General features: G+C 38.6%; 1 protein-coding gene across 1 annotated transcript in view; it reads right to left on the bottom strand.

The window, feature by feature from the left end:
* Nucleotides 1-509: 509 nt before the first annotated feature.
* LOC107573919 (NT-3 growth factor receptor-like) overlaps nucleotides 510-12,606 on the bottom strand; it is a 35,713-nt gene continuing 23,616 nt past the window's right edge. Inside the window, exons 8-10 of the mRNA XM_016260376.1 lie at nucleotides 7,720-7,963; nucleotides 2,348-2,506; nucleotides 510-824 (exon numbers count right to left, since the gene is read on the bottom strand). Coding sequence (XP_016115862.1) covers nucleotides 639-824; nucleotides 2,348-2,506; nucleotides 7,720-7,963 — 589 coding nt within the window. The 3' untranslated portion in view covers nucleotides 510-638. The remainder of the gene's footprint in view (nucleotides 825-2,347; nucleotides 2,507-7,719; nucleotides 7,964-12,606) is intronic.

Raw genomic sequence — 12,606 nt, 5'->3', positions numbered from 1 at the left:
GTATTCTAAAGGTTCCAAGTTGCCCGCTTGAGAGCTATAGATCATCAAATCAAAGTTGCAGGAAGAAAAAAATAAGAGAAAAGGATGCTGACCGCAGCAGCGACAAAATAATCGAAACCTAATAAGGCTTTCCTCACAAAATCCCAGCTGTTAAAGCAGAGCAGAACCAAAGAGCAGCCGTCTTGAAAAGATAATATATCAACAGCACTAAACATGACAGGCACCCATACTTTACCTTCAAAATGAAAGAAAGAAAATAAATAAAAAATATATTCATATATGTGTGTATATATGCTTATAAAATGAAACACTGAAAATCATAATTTCTCAAACACAGTGCCGCCACACCGAAGGCAACATTCTGCTTTCGCCATTACTTATTAGGAAATTTTTTTGTAGTCTTTGTAGAATAATTCTGTACACTATATACTGTAAACAAAATGTAAAAGTTTGTTTTTAAATATTAGTTTTTTTAACTTTTTTTCTGTATACCCAGTGTATCGAAAAAAAGTGTTGCAGGCACTTAAAGTCCATCTCCGTCGTGTTGGTGGTTTTACAGTGGAGCGCCGACGCGGGGAAAAGGGCTTGTTTGGTTATTCCTGGATTGTGTTGGGTTCTGCTGAGACGTCGCACCAGTCTCAGCCGAGGATGTCCAAGTAGACAGGCGTGGCTTTTCCCAGAGCATAAAGGACTTTCTGAATGTCTTTGATGTTCAGTCTTTGTTGCGGCTCTCTTTGCCAGCAGCCTAACATGAGGTCGTACACTTCCTTAGGACACAGGCGAGGCCTGTCTAGAACCCGACCTTGGGTAATGCATTCAATGACCTGCAAAAAAGAGAGAGACTGAAATGAGCAAATGTGTGCAATTGATTTAGAGGTGGAGTGTTTACTTTTTCATGCTATTTCAGTCAAATAGAACTCATGTTGCACACTGTGACTCTATTGGTTTGAGCATCAATCTGATACAGCAATGTTGGTTGAAATGTCAAATGTTGGGTGGGATTTTGACTCTCTATTTGTCCCATTCCCATAATTTGCTCACACTAAACTCCCAATTGATTTGTATTAGCATTCTAATCTAAAATATTAGGCATAAAGATACTTAGCACACATATACACTACCATTCAAAGGTTTGGAGTCCGTAAAAAAAAAAAAAAGTAAAAAAATGTTTTTGAAAGAAGCTAAGGCTGCATTTTTTTCTGATCAAACATTACAGTAAAATTTTGAAATATTATTACAATTTCAGATAAATGTTTTCTAATTTAATTTATTTCAAAATGTAATTTATTCCTGTGATGAAATGCTGAATTTTCAGTATCTTTACTGCAGGCTTCAGTGTCACATCCTGATTAGGTGCTAAAGAAACATTTCTTATCAATGATGAAAACAGTTGTGCTGCTTAATATTTTTGTGGAAACCAGGATGCTTTTTCCCCAGGATTTAATGCATCCTTACTAAATATAAGTATTTAAAAAAAAAAATCTTACAGAATCTTACACACTTTTGAATGGTAATGCATTTTTTTTTTAAATTATTTTTAATTAGGCTGAACTATATTTTATAAATTCTTTAAATAAATATTATGAAATATTTAAAAATAAGAGGTATATAATAGTTAAATATATAACATATATTTATTTTTAAATATAACACATTTGAATAAATAAGCTTTCCATTGATGTATGTTTTGTTAGAATAGGACAATATTTGGCCGAGATACAACTATTTGGAAATCTGGAATCTGAGGGTGCAAAAAAATCTAAATATTGAGAAAATCACCTTTAAAGTTGTCCAAATTAAGTCCTTAGCAATGCATATTACTAATCAAAAATTTGGATATATCTATGGTAGGAAATTTACAAAATATCTTCATGGAACACGATCTTTACTTCATATCCTAATGATTTTTCACATAAAAGAAAAATTAATAATTTTGACCCATACAGTACAATGTATTGTTGGCTATTGCTACAAATATACCCGTGCTACTTATGACTGGTTTTGTGCTCCAGGGTCACATATATAGAGAGACTATGAGAGCCTTAATATGAATATGAGCTTGACATAATGTAAAACAGGATGAGAATCCACGAGAAACGGATGTATAATTCAGACTTTGGACCTATTCGACCTTTTTTAACAGCCCTCGTGTCAGTGCACATATGATGCCTTAAAATACTTTCTAGGTAGACAGCTCACAAGGTTTCCCAGCCGAACTGTGTGTGTGTGTGGTGAGATTCTAACCTGATCTCCGACAGCATTACACCCCGCCTGTAGAGATCACACTCACGTTCTAAAAATGTCATATTCACACTGATGTTCTAACAATGGTTTTGTCAACATTTACCTCATTATTGGATAACTGAAACCATGGCTGTTTCCCGTAGGTGAAGATCTCCCACATAATGACTCCGAAGCTCCATACATCGCTCTCGGTGGAGAACTTCCTGTACATGATGCTCTCCGGAGGCATCCAGCGTATGGGCAGCATGGTGTGACCTCCCACCTACAAGAAAGATTACAAATCAAGCATTGCTCACAGACATCTTCCGTGGTATGGATGACATTTCGCTCTTCTTGTAAACAAGTTAACAGCTTATTCTATTAGTTTAGATCTGACTGGTTATCAAAAGCTCTTTTGGCTAACTAAAATGATGCATGCAATGCAACAGTTTTGATCTTGCTTGGCATTCTAGAAATTCTGAACATATTATACTGAAATATAAATTCTATAGTTTAAAGATTCACATCAATGTATTACTTTCAGCTTTTGCAGACCCTGATAAACTAATACACTTGTTGCATAAGTTGTGAATTGCGTAATCAGTGTGCTCTGGGAGATCATGTGCTCTAACTGTTTTCAGAGGCTGACTTTGAACAAAAAAACAGCATCACATATTTTCTATGAAAAAGAAAAGTTTAAAAGCTTTTGGAGCTGCAATTCGTCACAAACATAAAACCACTGATTCTGATGAACTGTAATGCAAGATTATATACTCTGTCAATTCTAGAACACTTTAGTCTGTTAAAGGAGAGATCATACAGTATGTGCTTTCTGAAGTCACTTTTATTACCGGTTGCTGTGTGTAGTTTCAAGCAGAGCGCGCACTGTTGAGGAGGAAAGAGACACTGTTGTGTGTGTGTTTGTGTGTGAGGCAGTGCATTAGTGGAATTAACTGTGCTGCAGCAGCGTGCACAGACCCTACAGAGGGCATGAAAGAGCACGTACACCAACGAGAATGAATACTGTAAATATATACAACCTTTCAAATATTTGGGATCAGTAATAAAAAAACAACAAAAAACATAATACTTCTATTCATCAAGGCTGCTCTGGAAAAAGTGTTCTGGAAAAAAAATATCATATCATATATTATCTATATTTTTAACATTTGATAATAAGAAGAAATATTTCTTGAGGAGCAAATCAGTATATTAGAATGATTTCTGAAGGATCAACACTGAAAACTGGAGTAATGATGCAGAAAATTTAGCTTTGTATCACAGAAATAAATTACATTTTGAAATATATTAAAATAGAAAACAGTTATTTAAAATTGTAATAATATTTCACAATATTACTGTTTGTACTCTATTTTTGATCAAATAAATGCAGCCTTGGTGAGCATAAGAGACTTATTTGAAAGATTATATGAAAAAGATTTTCAAAATCCTTACTAGGTACAGTATATGTAAACACATATCTTTTAACACTTTGCAAAACTCATCATGATTAAATAAAATAACTAATTTTGATTTACTTTCTTCGTACATTTCAAAATTGAGTGCAACATTTAGTTGTACCTTTTGGCACATTATATATTTTTACTTTGCCAAATGGCACTTGGAGAGAAGAAGCTGTGCTCCAAACTCCAAACCCTATGAAATAAAATAAAGAAGAATATATATATATATATATATACACATACAGACCGTCTGAGAGGACCTTAATGAAAGTAACGGATATAAAGTTGTTCTTCTCAGCGCATATTGGACTCTAAATGGAATTCTTATATATTACAATTAGACATACAAACAATACATAACACATTGATTATCCTGATCCACTCTGTTAAACACAGAGTTTGCGAATGTAACAAATAAATAAAACAAGGACATGAGATGATTATTAAACATAAAAATATAAATTGTATTCGCTTTAATAATACCAATGATTTGTTCCTCCACTATTTGAGCCAAATTGACTAAACAATAATGCATTAATTGTGCATGCACTCAGCTCGATTAAAATGGCTTATTTGCACATCTATTTCTTATTCATGTCAATTCCACTTCATTCATCATGTTGTGCCAGCAGGAAATGTCCACGGGACTGCCGGGTTTTGCTGGAGTCCTTCCAGCTCAGCGTGAAATTCTCTTTGTAATTACTATTCCCTCTGTTGTGAGCCGTTACATTGATCCTACTTCCGGCTGGCGGAGAGCAGACTAATGGATGTCTACCTCCACATTAGAAATTAGCCAAGTTCCTGTGACTACTGTCTGCTGTATACAGTCAATAACTTTTTCAGCCTGTGTTCTGTTAACGTGTCTGTGTTTATTTGTATTTTAGCTGTTCTTATTGCAAGTGATAGTCGGGAGAGGATGCAAAATGAAGGTGCAAACAGGAAGTCTGCAGCGAGATATGATAGCATCACATTATGAATTGTATACTGACATGTTTCATAAAACAATGATGTGTGAAATCACTCTTGTGTACTGTGGTTGGACATGGACTTGTTTAGCGCACACTGTACTCATTCTGACACAATGCTGATATGTCTGTAACATTTTAGAAATTTACAATATACTGTATGAACACTGCAAAAAAGGCGTATCTTAGTATTTTTGTCTTGTTTAGTCAAAATATCGAAATTCTTAAATCAAGATGCATTTACTAGATAAGCAAAATCACATAAGATATTTAATATTGTTTCTTGCTGGGTGGGGAATCCAAATTAAGTGAATTTTACTTAAAACAAGTACAATTATCTGCCAGTGGGGTAAGTAAAATGCACTTAAAACAATAATTTTTTTCTTACCCCACTGGCAGATAATGTTACTTATTTTAAGCCAAATGCACTTAACCCCAAACAATACTAAATATCTTGTGCCATTTTGCTTATCTAGTAAATGCATCTTGATTATTTAAGAATTTATTTTAGAAATTTTGACTAGAAACAAGATAACAAACACTGTTTTTTTTTGTGGTGAAAAAATGTCCAGTTGCACAGTAATCATTGCCCTGTTTCTCATATAAACTCTATAATATGTTCTCTTTTAAGAAAAAAGGCTGCAAACTCTTTAATTCAGAATCCTAGGGAGGGATGTAGTGAAATAAAAGGCTGCATTATACATTGCAGATGCCTCACATATCAGTTCACTGCAGTACCCCTGCTGTGAAACCATCTCATTTGTGATATTAGATTTTTTTTTTTTGCATGGAACAAAATCTAAATGTGTTTTACTAAAAAATACATCTGAAAGTGTAGCTAATTAAAAACATCAATATGTTCTGGCATCTCTAGTAATCAGCAAGTTTCATCTATAAAAACCTGCAAAAAAAAGTGTCTTGCATTGTTGATTGACTGTTAAATTCTAATTTGAATTGATGCAGTATAAGTAGGATTAAGAAAGATAAAAAAGAAAATTCATATAACTGATTTCTATCTATCTATCTATCTATCTATCTATCTATCTATCTATCTATCTATCTATCTATCTATCTATCTATCTATCTATCTATCTATCTATCTATCGTTCATTGTGCTCTATGTTATAGTACCTGGTGGCCTACATGTGTCTCACCTTAATTTGTATTTCAAATCGTATTAGAGTTACTGGATACATTCATGTGAATTGCTAATTGATCATTTAAACGAGCTGAGTAACAGTGATCTTAATAATAGACTTACAGGAGACTCACACATGTCCCGGCCCTTAAATAATGTAAATTACTTTCAAATATCTCATTAAGACGAGCAATTAAAATTGGTTAAGCAATCATTCAAACCACTATCCACTGTATCACCTTGGGCTTTGTGGTTGAGACTGGAGCAATTATCTTGGCAGTTTGGAAATTGACAAGCCCATTAGACAATAAAAGGTTGAAAGCGGAAAATGAAGAATCGCTCTGCTGATTGACCATATTTCCATTCCGTCAGCATGGTGTGGGTTTCAGGAAGAAGGCAACATGTTTTTTTGCTTTATTTTGGTAGTTTGTAAACTGGATTACCGGCTAGTCTGTGGCTCAATGGTAGAGGGCTAGATTGGATTATGGGTATGAAGAGCAAAGCAGCATGGTGGAGAATGGATTACAGCCCCACTAGAGCTACTCTCTGGGCATTTACGCTTTTATACTTCGTAACCAGGGAAGCAGATTCATGCATCCATGGGCGATAACGGATTTCTCCAACCATTTAAAACCGAATTTGGCTGAATTTCAAGTAAAAACTGACCTTTAAAGACTTCAAAAGAAAACCTTGCCTATGTGATGACATTTAATGTCATGAGTGGTTTATTTACAAGGTGTTAAAAACCAAAATGACAGGGCGACCTGTACATTTCACTTGTTTATAGCATGTAATCAGCTATTTGTGGTGAAGAAAACCCAAGACGACAGCTAAATTAATCCGCAGCGTGTTTGAGGGATCGAGCCTGTGCTTTTCCCTGAATCCGTTTCTGTACTACAATTGGAGGCTCTAAACAGAGTTATCAAAAACATCTCATGCAAAAAGATACTTGGCAGGCCATTAGGTGACAGGACGTCGATGTGCCACTTATAACGTCTTGACAAAGGTGGTTGAATTGGTCACTGATGACAGTACCTCAATCTCTCTTCCAGTCATGCTCCATTCCTGTGGCCAGACGCTCGAGCCCCAGAGGACAACAAACGTCAATATGACTCGCCATGTGTGGATTACGTGCTTGGCAGGATCCCCTATTTATAATCACTTGACACAGTGAACGTGTCCAATGCGGTAATAATTTTGTAATCTCTCTGCTTTGTCAATATTGTAGACTGTGAGTAAGCGTGTGTATGTGCAGCTGATAAAGATGTTTCTGGCCTTCAGCTTACGACTGGCTTGAATACGAAGACTCACTCCACAATCCAATTTCTCAGTGGAATATTTTGCTGTCCTTGGCATTTAACTCGATCTAATGGGTTGCTATTGTTAGCACAAATAAAGGAAAACAGGGGAACGGAATTCACCGGAACACCGGCATTGTTGGCTACTCTCCCAGGAAACAGTCCTCGTCCTCCGTAAAAAATGCATTGCACACACACAAATATTTGGTTTGAACTGTTCTGGAACAGTAAATACAACTTAACCACTGATTTCTAGTTGTGTCCTCTTTTGAAAGACCAAACAAAGTAGTTTCGCTTTCACAACAAAACACACAGCGTCTCCACGACATGGTGGTGGTAGTTGCGGCAACAATACTACAGCGAGAATCAAAGTTACACCGCCTTTCTTTGCGTGAACATTTGGGCGGCGTTATGCAAATCTTCCCACACAGTGATGTAGACATGTGTGGGCGTGATTAAACGAGGTGTTTTAGGAGTCTTAACTTTTATAAAGAATATCTCTTTGCGTTTGAGACTTTAGTCTTTGCAACTTTAGGGATCTTATCTATTCACGAACAGCTTGTAACACTCCAAAGAGAAAGGAAAACTTGAAATTGCATCATATGACCACTTTAAGCTATTGTGATACTTACTCGATAGTAATCTGAGCTGTAGATGTCTCTGGACATCCCGAAGTCTCCAATTTTCACGAGCAGGCCGTTACCCACGAGGCAGTTGCGGGTGGCCAGGTCACGGTGCACAAAATGCTGGGTGGACAGGTAGACCATGCCTGCCGCTATCTGTGTAGCGATATGAAGCATCTGCGAGAGACCAAGTTCCCCATTAGACTGCATCGGTTGGCCATCCACGAGGATCATGGCGTCTGGACCATGGGCTCTGAAATGTGGGGAGATGTGGCATATTGGTTACACTTGTTAGTCTGGACAGTAATTGTCCTTCACTGCTGAGCTTCGTCCAGGTTTGCAATTACTTGCGTTTAGGATCCAAGTAGGGAAAATTGATTATGGATCAATGTAAAAGGGCACAGGGTCGAAGTGTTCAAACGCACTGCCTTACTGCCCCATAAAATAATTCCCCCTCTAATCCTTTAATCCTGTAAAGCTGTCTAATTTGAGTAAGTCAAGGCAAAGAAAGATGTGCTTTGACTTCAGCTGCCTGGCGAAATAAAATCACCTATTCAGTTAACTTTTCTGATTTTCTCTAATTTCTTGATTTTCACATTTTTTTCTGATTGCGGCAGCATTTGCATAAGGTGGCTGTTCAAAAGGGCTCAACTGTAATTTGTGCATCTCTCCTGGTCAGTGCCTCTTCAGCAGCGTGTTTTTATGTGTCAAATGTGTTTTTATATCACTTTTGCATTTGTTAACACTATCGGGTAGGTTTAGGGTTGGGTTTGGTGTAAGGGATATTTCCAACATGATAGAGCATTAACCTTAAGTGATACTCCCTGGATATTTCAATTCTGAATATCCGCAATACATACCTCAAGCAGCGTAATAAAAACTCAGCAATACGTGCCTGTACCAACATCATAAAAACGTGCCACGGTCACGAATTGAATGTGTTTTAGCACCACTCTCTGGACATTGTACTTTGAAACTGCCGCAAAACGTGCAGTAAGGTATGCAATTACGCTGTTGCTAAAATTTATGTAGAGGCACGTATTTTGTGAAAGCAGTGAGACATTTTTTTCAGGATTCTATGTTGAATAAAATGTTAAAAAGAACAGCATTTATTTTTAAATATAATTTTTTTTACTGCCATTTTTGATTAGATAGATAGATCATTTTATATCTATTATAATTTTAGAAGGTGCGTATAAATCACAAGGACAGCTATACATAATATACACACTTGTCACAATACATTCACGAACAGTTACGTCCCCCACAAAAAAAAAATAAAAAAATGCAAGAGTGTAAAATGATGGCTGATTTCCTATGTGTTTAAAGTTAGTATAGCTGTAGGAACAAAACTCTTACTAAAGTTAGTCCTTCTACACATAGGTACGGCCAGATGGGAGAGGGATGAAATACAGATGGAGTGGGTGATCTGGGTCTTTTAGGATTATGTGTGCTTTCCAGATTGTAGCTGAAGCAACACAGTCTGATAATTTAGGAGTAGGAATACCAATAATCCTACTAGCCAAATTATATATCTTTAAAAGTTTGTTCCTATTAGCAGCTTTAAGCATATGAAAAAAACAAATTGCACCATACATAAGAACTGGCTCAATAATACAGGAGAAGGAGACGCATCCTTGCTGAATAAAATTATTAATTTCTTCAAAAAAAATAATCCCACAAATTTTTTGATGTTAGTGTATAATCAACAACTTAGTCATTAGTTTTAAATAATTATTTATGATTTGATTACATACATAGTCTTTACCTTGTACATAAGGGTTACCATTTCAAATACTTTTATGCTTTTTACTTCTTTTATGTTTTTACTTTTACTTCAAATCAAAGCTTGTGAGTCATGAACCAAACCAAACCACAAGTTGGGATTCAGCTGTTGGTTAGTTTATAACTGAACTTAAAACTACTGAAGAATATTTTTGAAATGTCTATGGAGTAAATGAACGGAGAAAAAAAATCCTAACCAAGGCTGCTGAATAAAACAAGGCAGTACACTATTGTGCACTATTCTTCAAATTATGTACTATGACTTGTCTAATATGCTTTACCTAAGTTCTCGCTAAATCTCTTTAATTCAACACACAAATCATCAGCATAAACTTAACTGGAGTCTGCTGCCAAAATTCTTTTGCTGTCCATGAAAATCAACTAGACTTGTATCATTGCAGCTTTTCTAAAAAGAATTTCATCATTTTTTTTCTTGAAATGCAAGTCCGACCATCTGCATAAGTGTAAGAAAAAATTCTCTCCCTATACAAAAGAATAATTTATTATCATCACCCATCACTTTGCTCCCACAAGACAATCATCTCACTCCAGTTCTCTATCTGTCTTTATATTTTCACAGTTCTCCCCTGCAAATTACAATTCACATGGCCTCAATCCACCTTGCGACATGCATACAAAAAAGTTCAAACATGAGCTGCCATTTTGAAATAGAATCTTGTGTCTCAAATCCTAGTGAGCTGTTTCAGTATCTAATGCTTACATGGGCAGCTGTCTACATAAACAGCATTGAAAAGAAACTTCATAATTGATTGATTTGAGCAGTAACCTTATGTGTCTCATATTTGAAATGGCGAAATTAAACATTTTAAATTATATATCACTACTTCCCATCAGTAAATCTTTCAAATCTCTTTAATATCTGAATTACAGTGATAACATGAACCGGAGAACAAAAAGTCTTACATTTTCAGAAGAGATCTCAGTAATGCTTTAAATTGCTCAAGGATCAAATTATCTTGGCTATGCTATTAAGCATAATTCTCTGTCCATTTTTATTTATCCTAAAGGCAACGTTTTATTAGTTTGGTTGTTGTACATGTGATGACAATGTCCAGTGAGTGGAACTGAAAGGTTAATATTCTATCACTTTTGGAAAAAAATGACCATCTACTCTAAATCTTACCCTAAACCTAGTGTTATCAAAAGTAAACATGAGATAAAAACGCATTTGCTAAATCAACCGTTGAGCTGTTTTATCTCGACTTGTGTTTTCACAGGGCTGACCTGCAAGTGCAATACTGTACCAGGTGGTCTACCAAGCAAGTTCCCTATTTGTCGGTCACTACGAGTTATGTCGAACGACATATGGGGTCTCACTTGGGAGACCAATCATCTCTGAGTTTAAGAGAAATCGCCAATGAAAATTGGCTAGTGGATTTTGCATACCTGAGCCACTCCCCGTGCATACAGGTATAAATAGGTGACAGGTGCATCCACTCTTCAGATTTTTGCTTCGGAGCCGAGTGGTTGTATAAAAAGCTGTTATACTCCACAAAGCCATTCATCTGCTGTGTGTCGGGAAGCTGTTCTGGTTGGCGGTACGGCGCGAACAGCGGTGTCCCTTTCAGCAATTCCCCTGGGCGCTTCAACTAAAAGAGCAGATTTCCTAAAAGAGCAAATCACGGACGATTCGTGTCTTTTTAAAGACGCCGTTTCGTCCGTGTCCTTCTGGATGCATTGTCTTCCGTGTCTGGGCATTCAGCCCACTGAAGACATGTTCATGGATGGTTCATGCCCGCACTGTGAGTGCATGACCATGGCAACACTGCAATCGCGTCTCTCCATTCTTAAAAGGAAAGGAGCAGACCCCTCTGTCACTACTCGTCCCGGTTGCTCTGCCACGAGCAGAGGACTGCCGGCTAGTGCTCTGGGAGATTTGAGGTTGACAGTGAGAGCTTCTCCGCCGGTCCATGCCCCACTGAACTCTCACCCCTTCCGCAGCGCTTGTCCTGTGCGGCTGCTGGGTGATTCTGCTGGGCTGTCTTATGGCAGTCCCAGCATGTCATTCGGTGTGCCGCCGGGGGATCAGATGTTGATTGCAGCATCGGGGGATGGGCTGTTGACCTCTGAGGATGAAGATTCGGTGGGGCTGCCCCCCTCGGGTAGAATCACCCTGATGCTCACAGCTGCCAGCAGAATCACCCAGCATCCGCACAGGACAAGCGCTGCGGAAGGGGTGAGAAGTCAGTGAGGCTGTCTCTGTCCTGCATGCCATGGCAATCCTGCAAGCTCTCCAAACCAAGGCCTTAACAAATGCACGAGGGGAGTACCGGCCCGAGGTTGATGCAGGAGCTGCGTACAGCAACTGACTTCGCCCTCTGGCCGACGGAAGTCACAACGCGGTCTCTCGGGAAGGCGATGTCCACTCTGGTGGTCCAGGAGTGCCATCTCTGGCTCAGCCTGGTCGAGATGAGAGACGTTGACAAAGTGCGCTTTCTTGACGCTCCCATCTCCCAGGCTGGCCTGAGTGGCGACGCTGTCGAGGGCTGTGCCCAGCAGTTCTCAGCAGTACAACAAGCAGACTGAGGCCATACATCACATCTTGCCCCGACGTGATCCTCCAGCTGTCACCGTTCCGTCGCGGGCCGTGTCTCAGCCTGCTCGTCGCTGTGGGTGCCCTCCTGCGTCCTCCACACCGGCCTCCCGTGTCGCATCCGGCCACTAGATTCTCTAGGAAGATGACGAAGCGGCCCTGACATGGGTAACCCAGAGATGTGGGATACTGCTCTTCTGGAGGTGCTGAGGACAGCACCGCTTCTTCCCCCGGAGGAGGGCCGGGCAGGGAATCTTTTTCTTTCTGTTCTGCCGTTGGCTCGATGTGCAGCACATCACGATGCAGTGGACGGCTGGTCCCTGTGAAAGCATGAGCTGATCGTTAGGTTCCTGAGGGGTGCCAGAAGGTTGAATCCTTCTAGGACACCCCTGATACCCTTCTGGGATCTCTCTATTGTCCTGGCTGGACTTCAGAGGGGTCCCTTTGAGCCGCTTGATTCAGTTGAGCGAAAGTTCCTGTCTCTTAAGACAGCGCTCATGATCGCGCTCACTTTCATCAAGAGGGTCGGGGACCTCCAAGCACTTTTGGTAAGTGAA

The sequence above is a fragment of the Sinocyclocheilus grahami genome, unplaced genomic scaffold (assembly GCF_001515645.1).
Source record: "Sinocyclocheilus grahami isolate Dianchi unplaced genomic scaffold, SAMN03320097.WGS_v1.1 scaffold2069.1, whole genome shotgun sequence".
Classification (NCBI taxonomy): Eukaryota; Metazoa; Chordata; class Actinopteri; order Cypriniformes; family Cyprinidae; genus Sinocyclocheilus; species Sinocyclocheilus grahami.
Note: the sequence above shows the minus strand (reverse complement) of the source record. Positions and strands in the feature narration are given on the sequence as shown.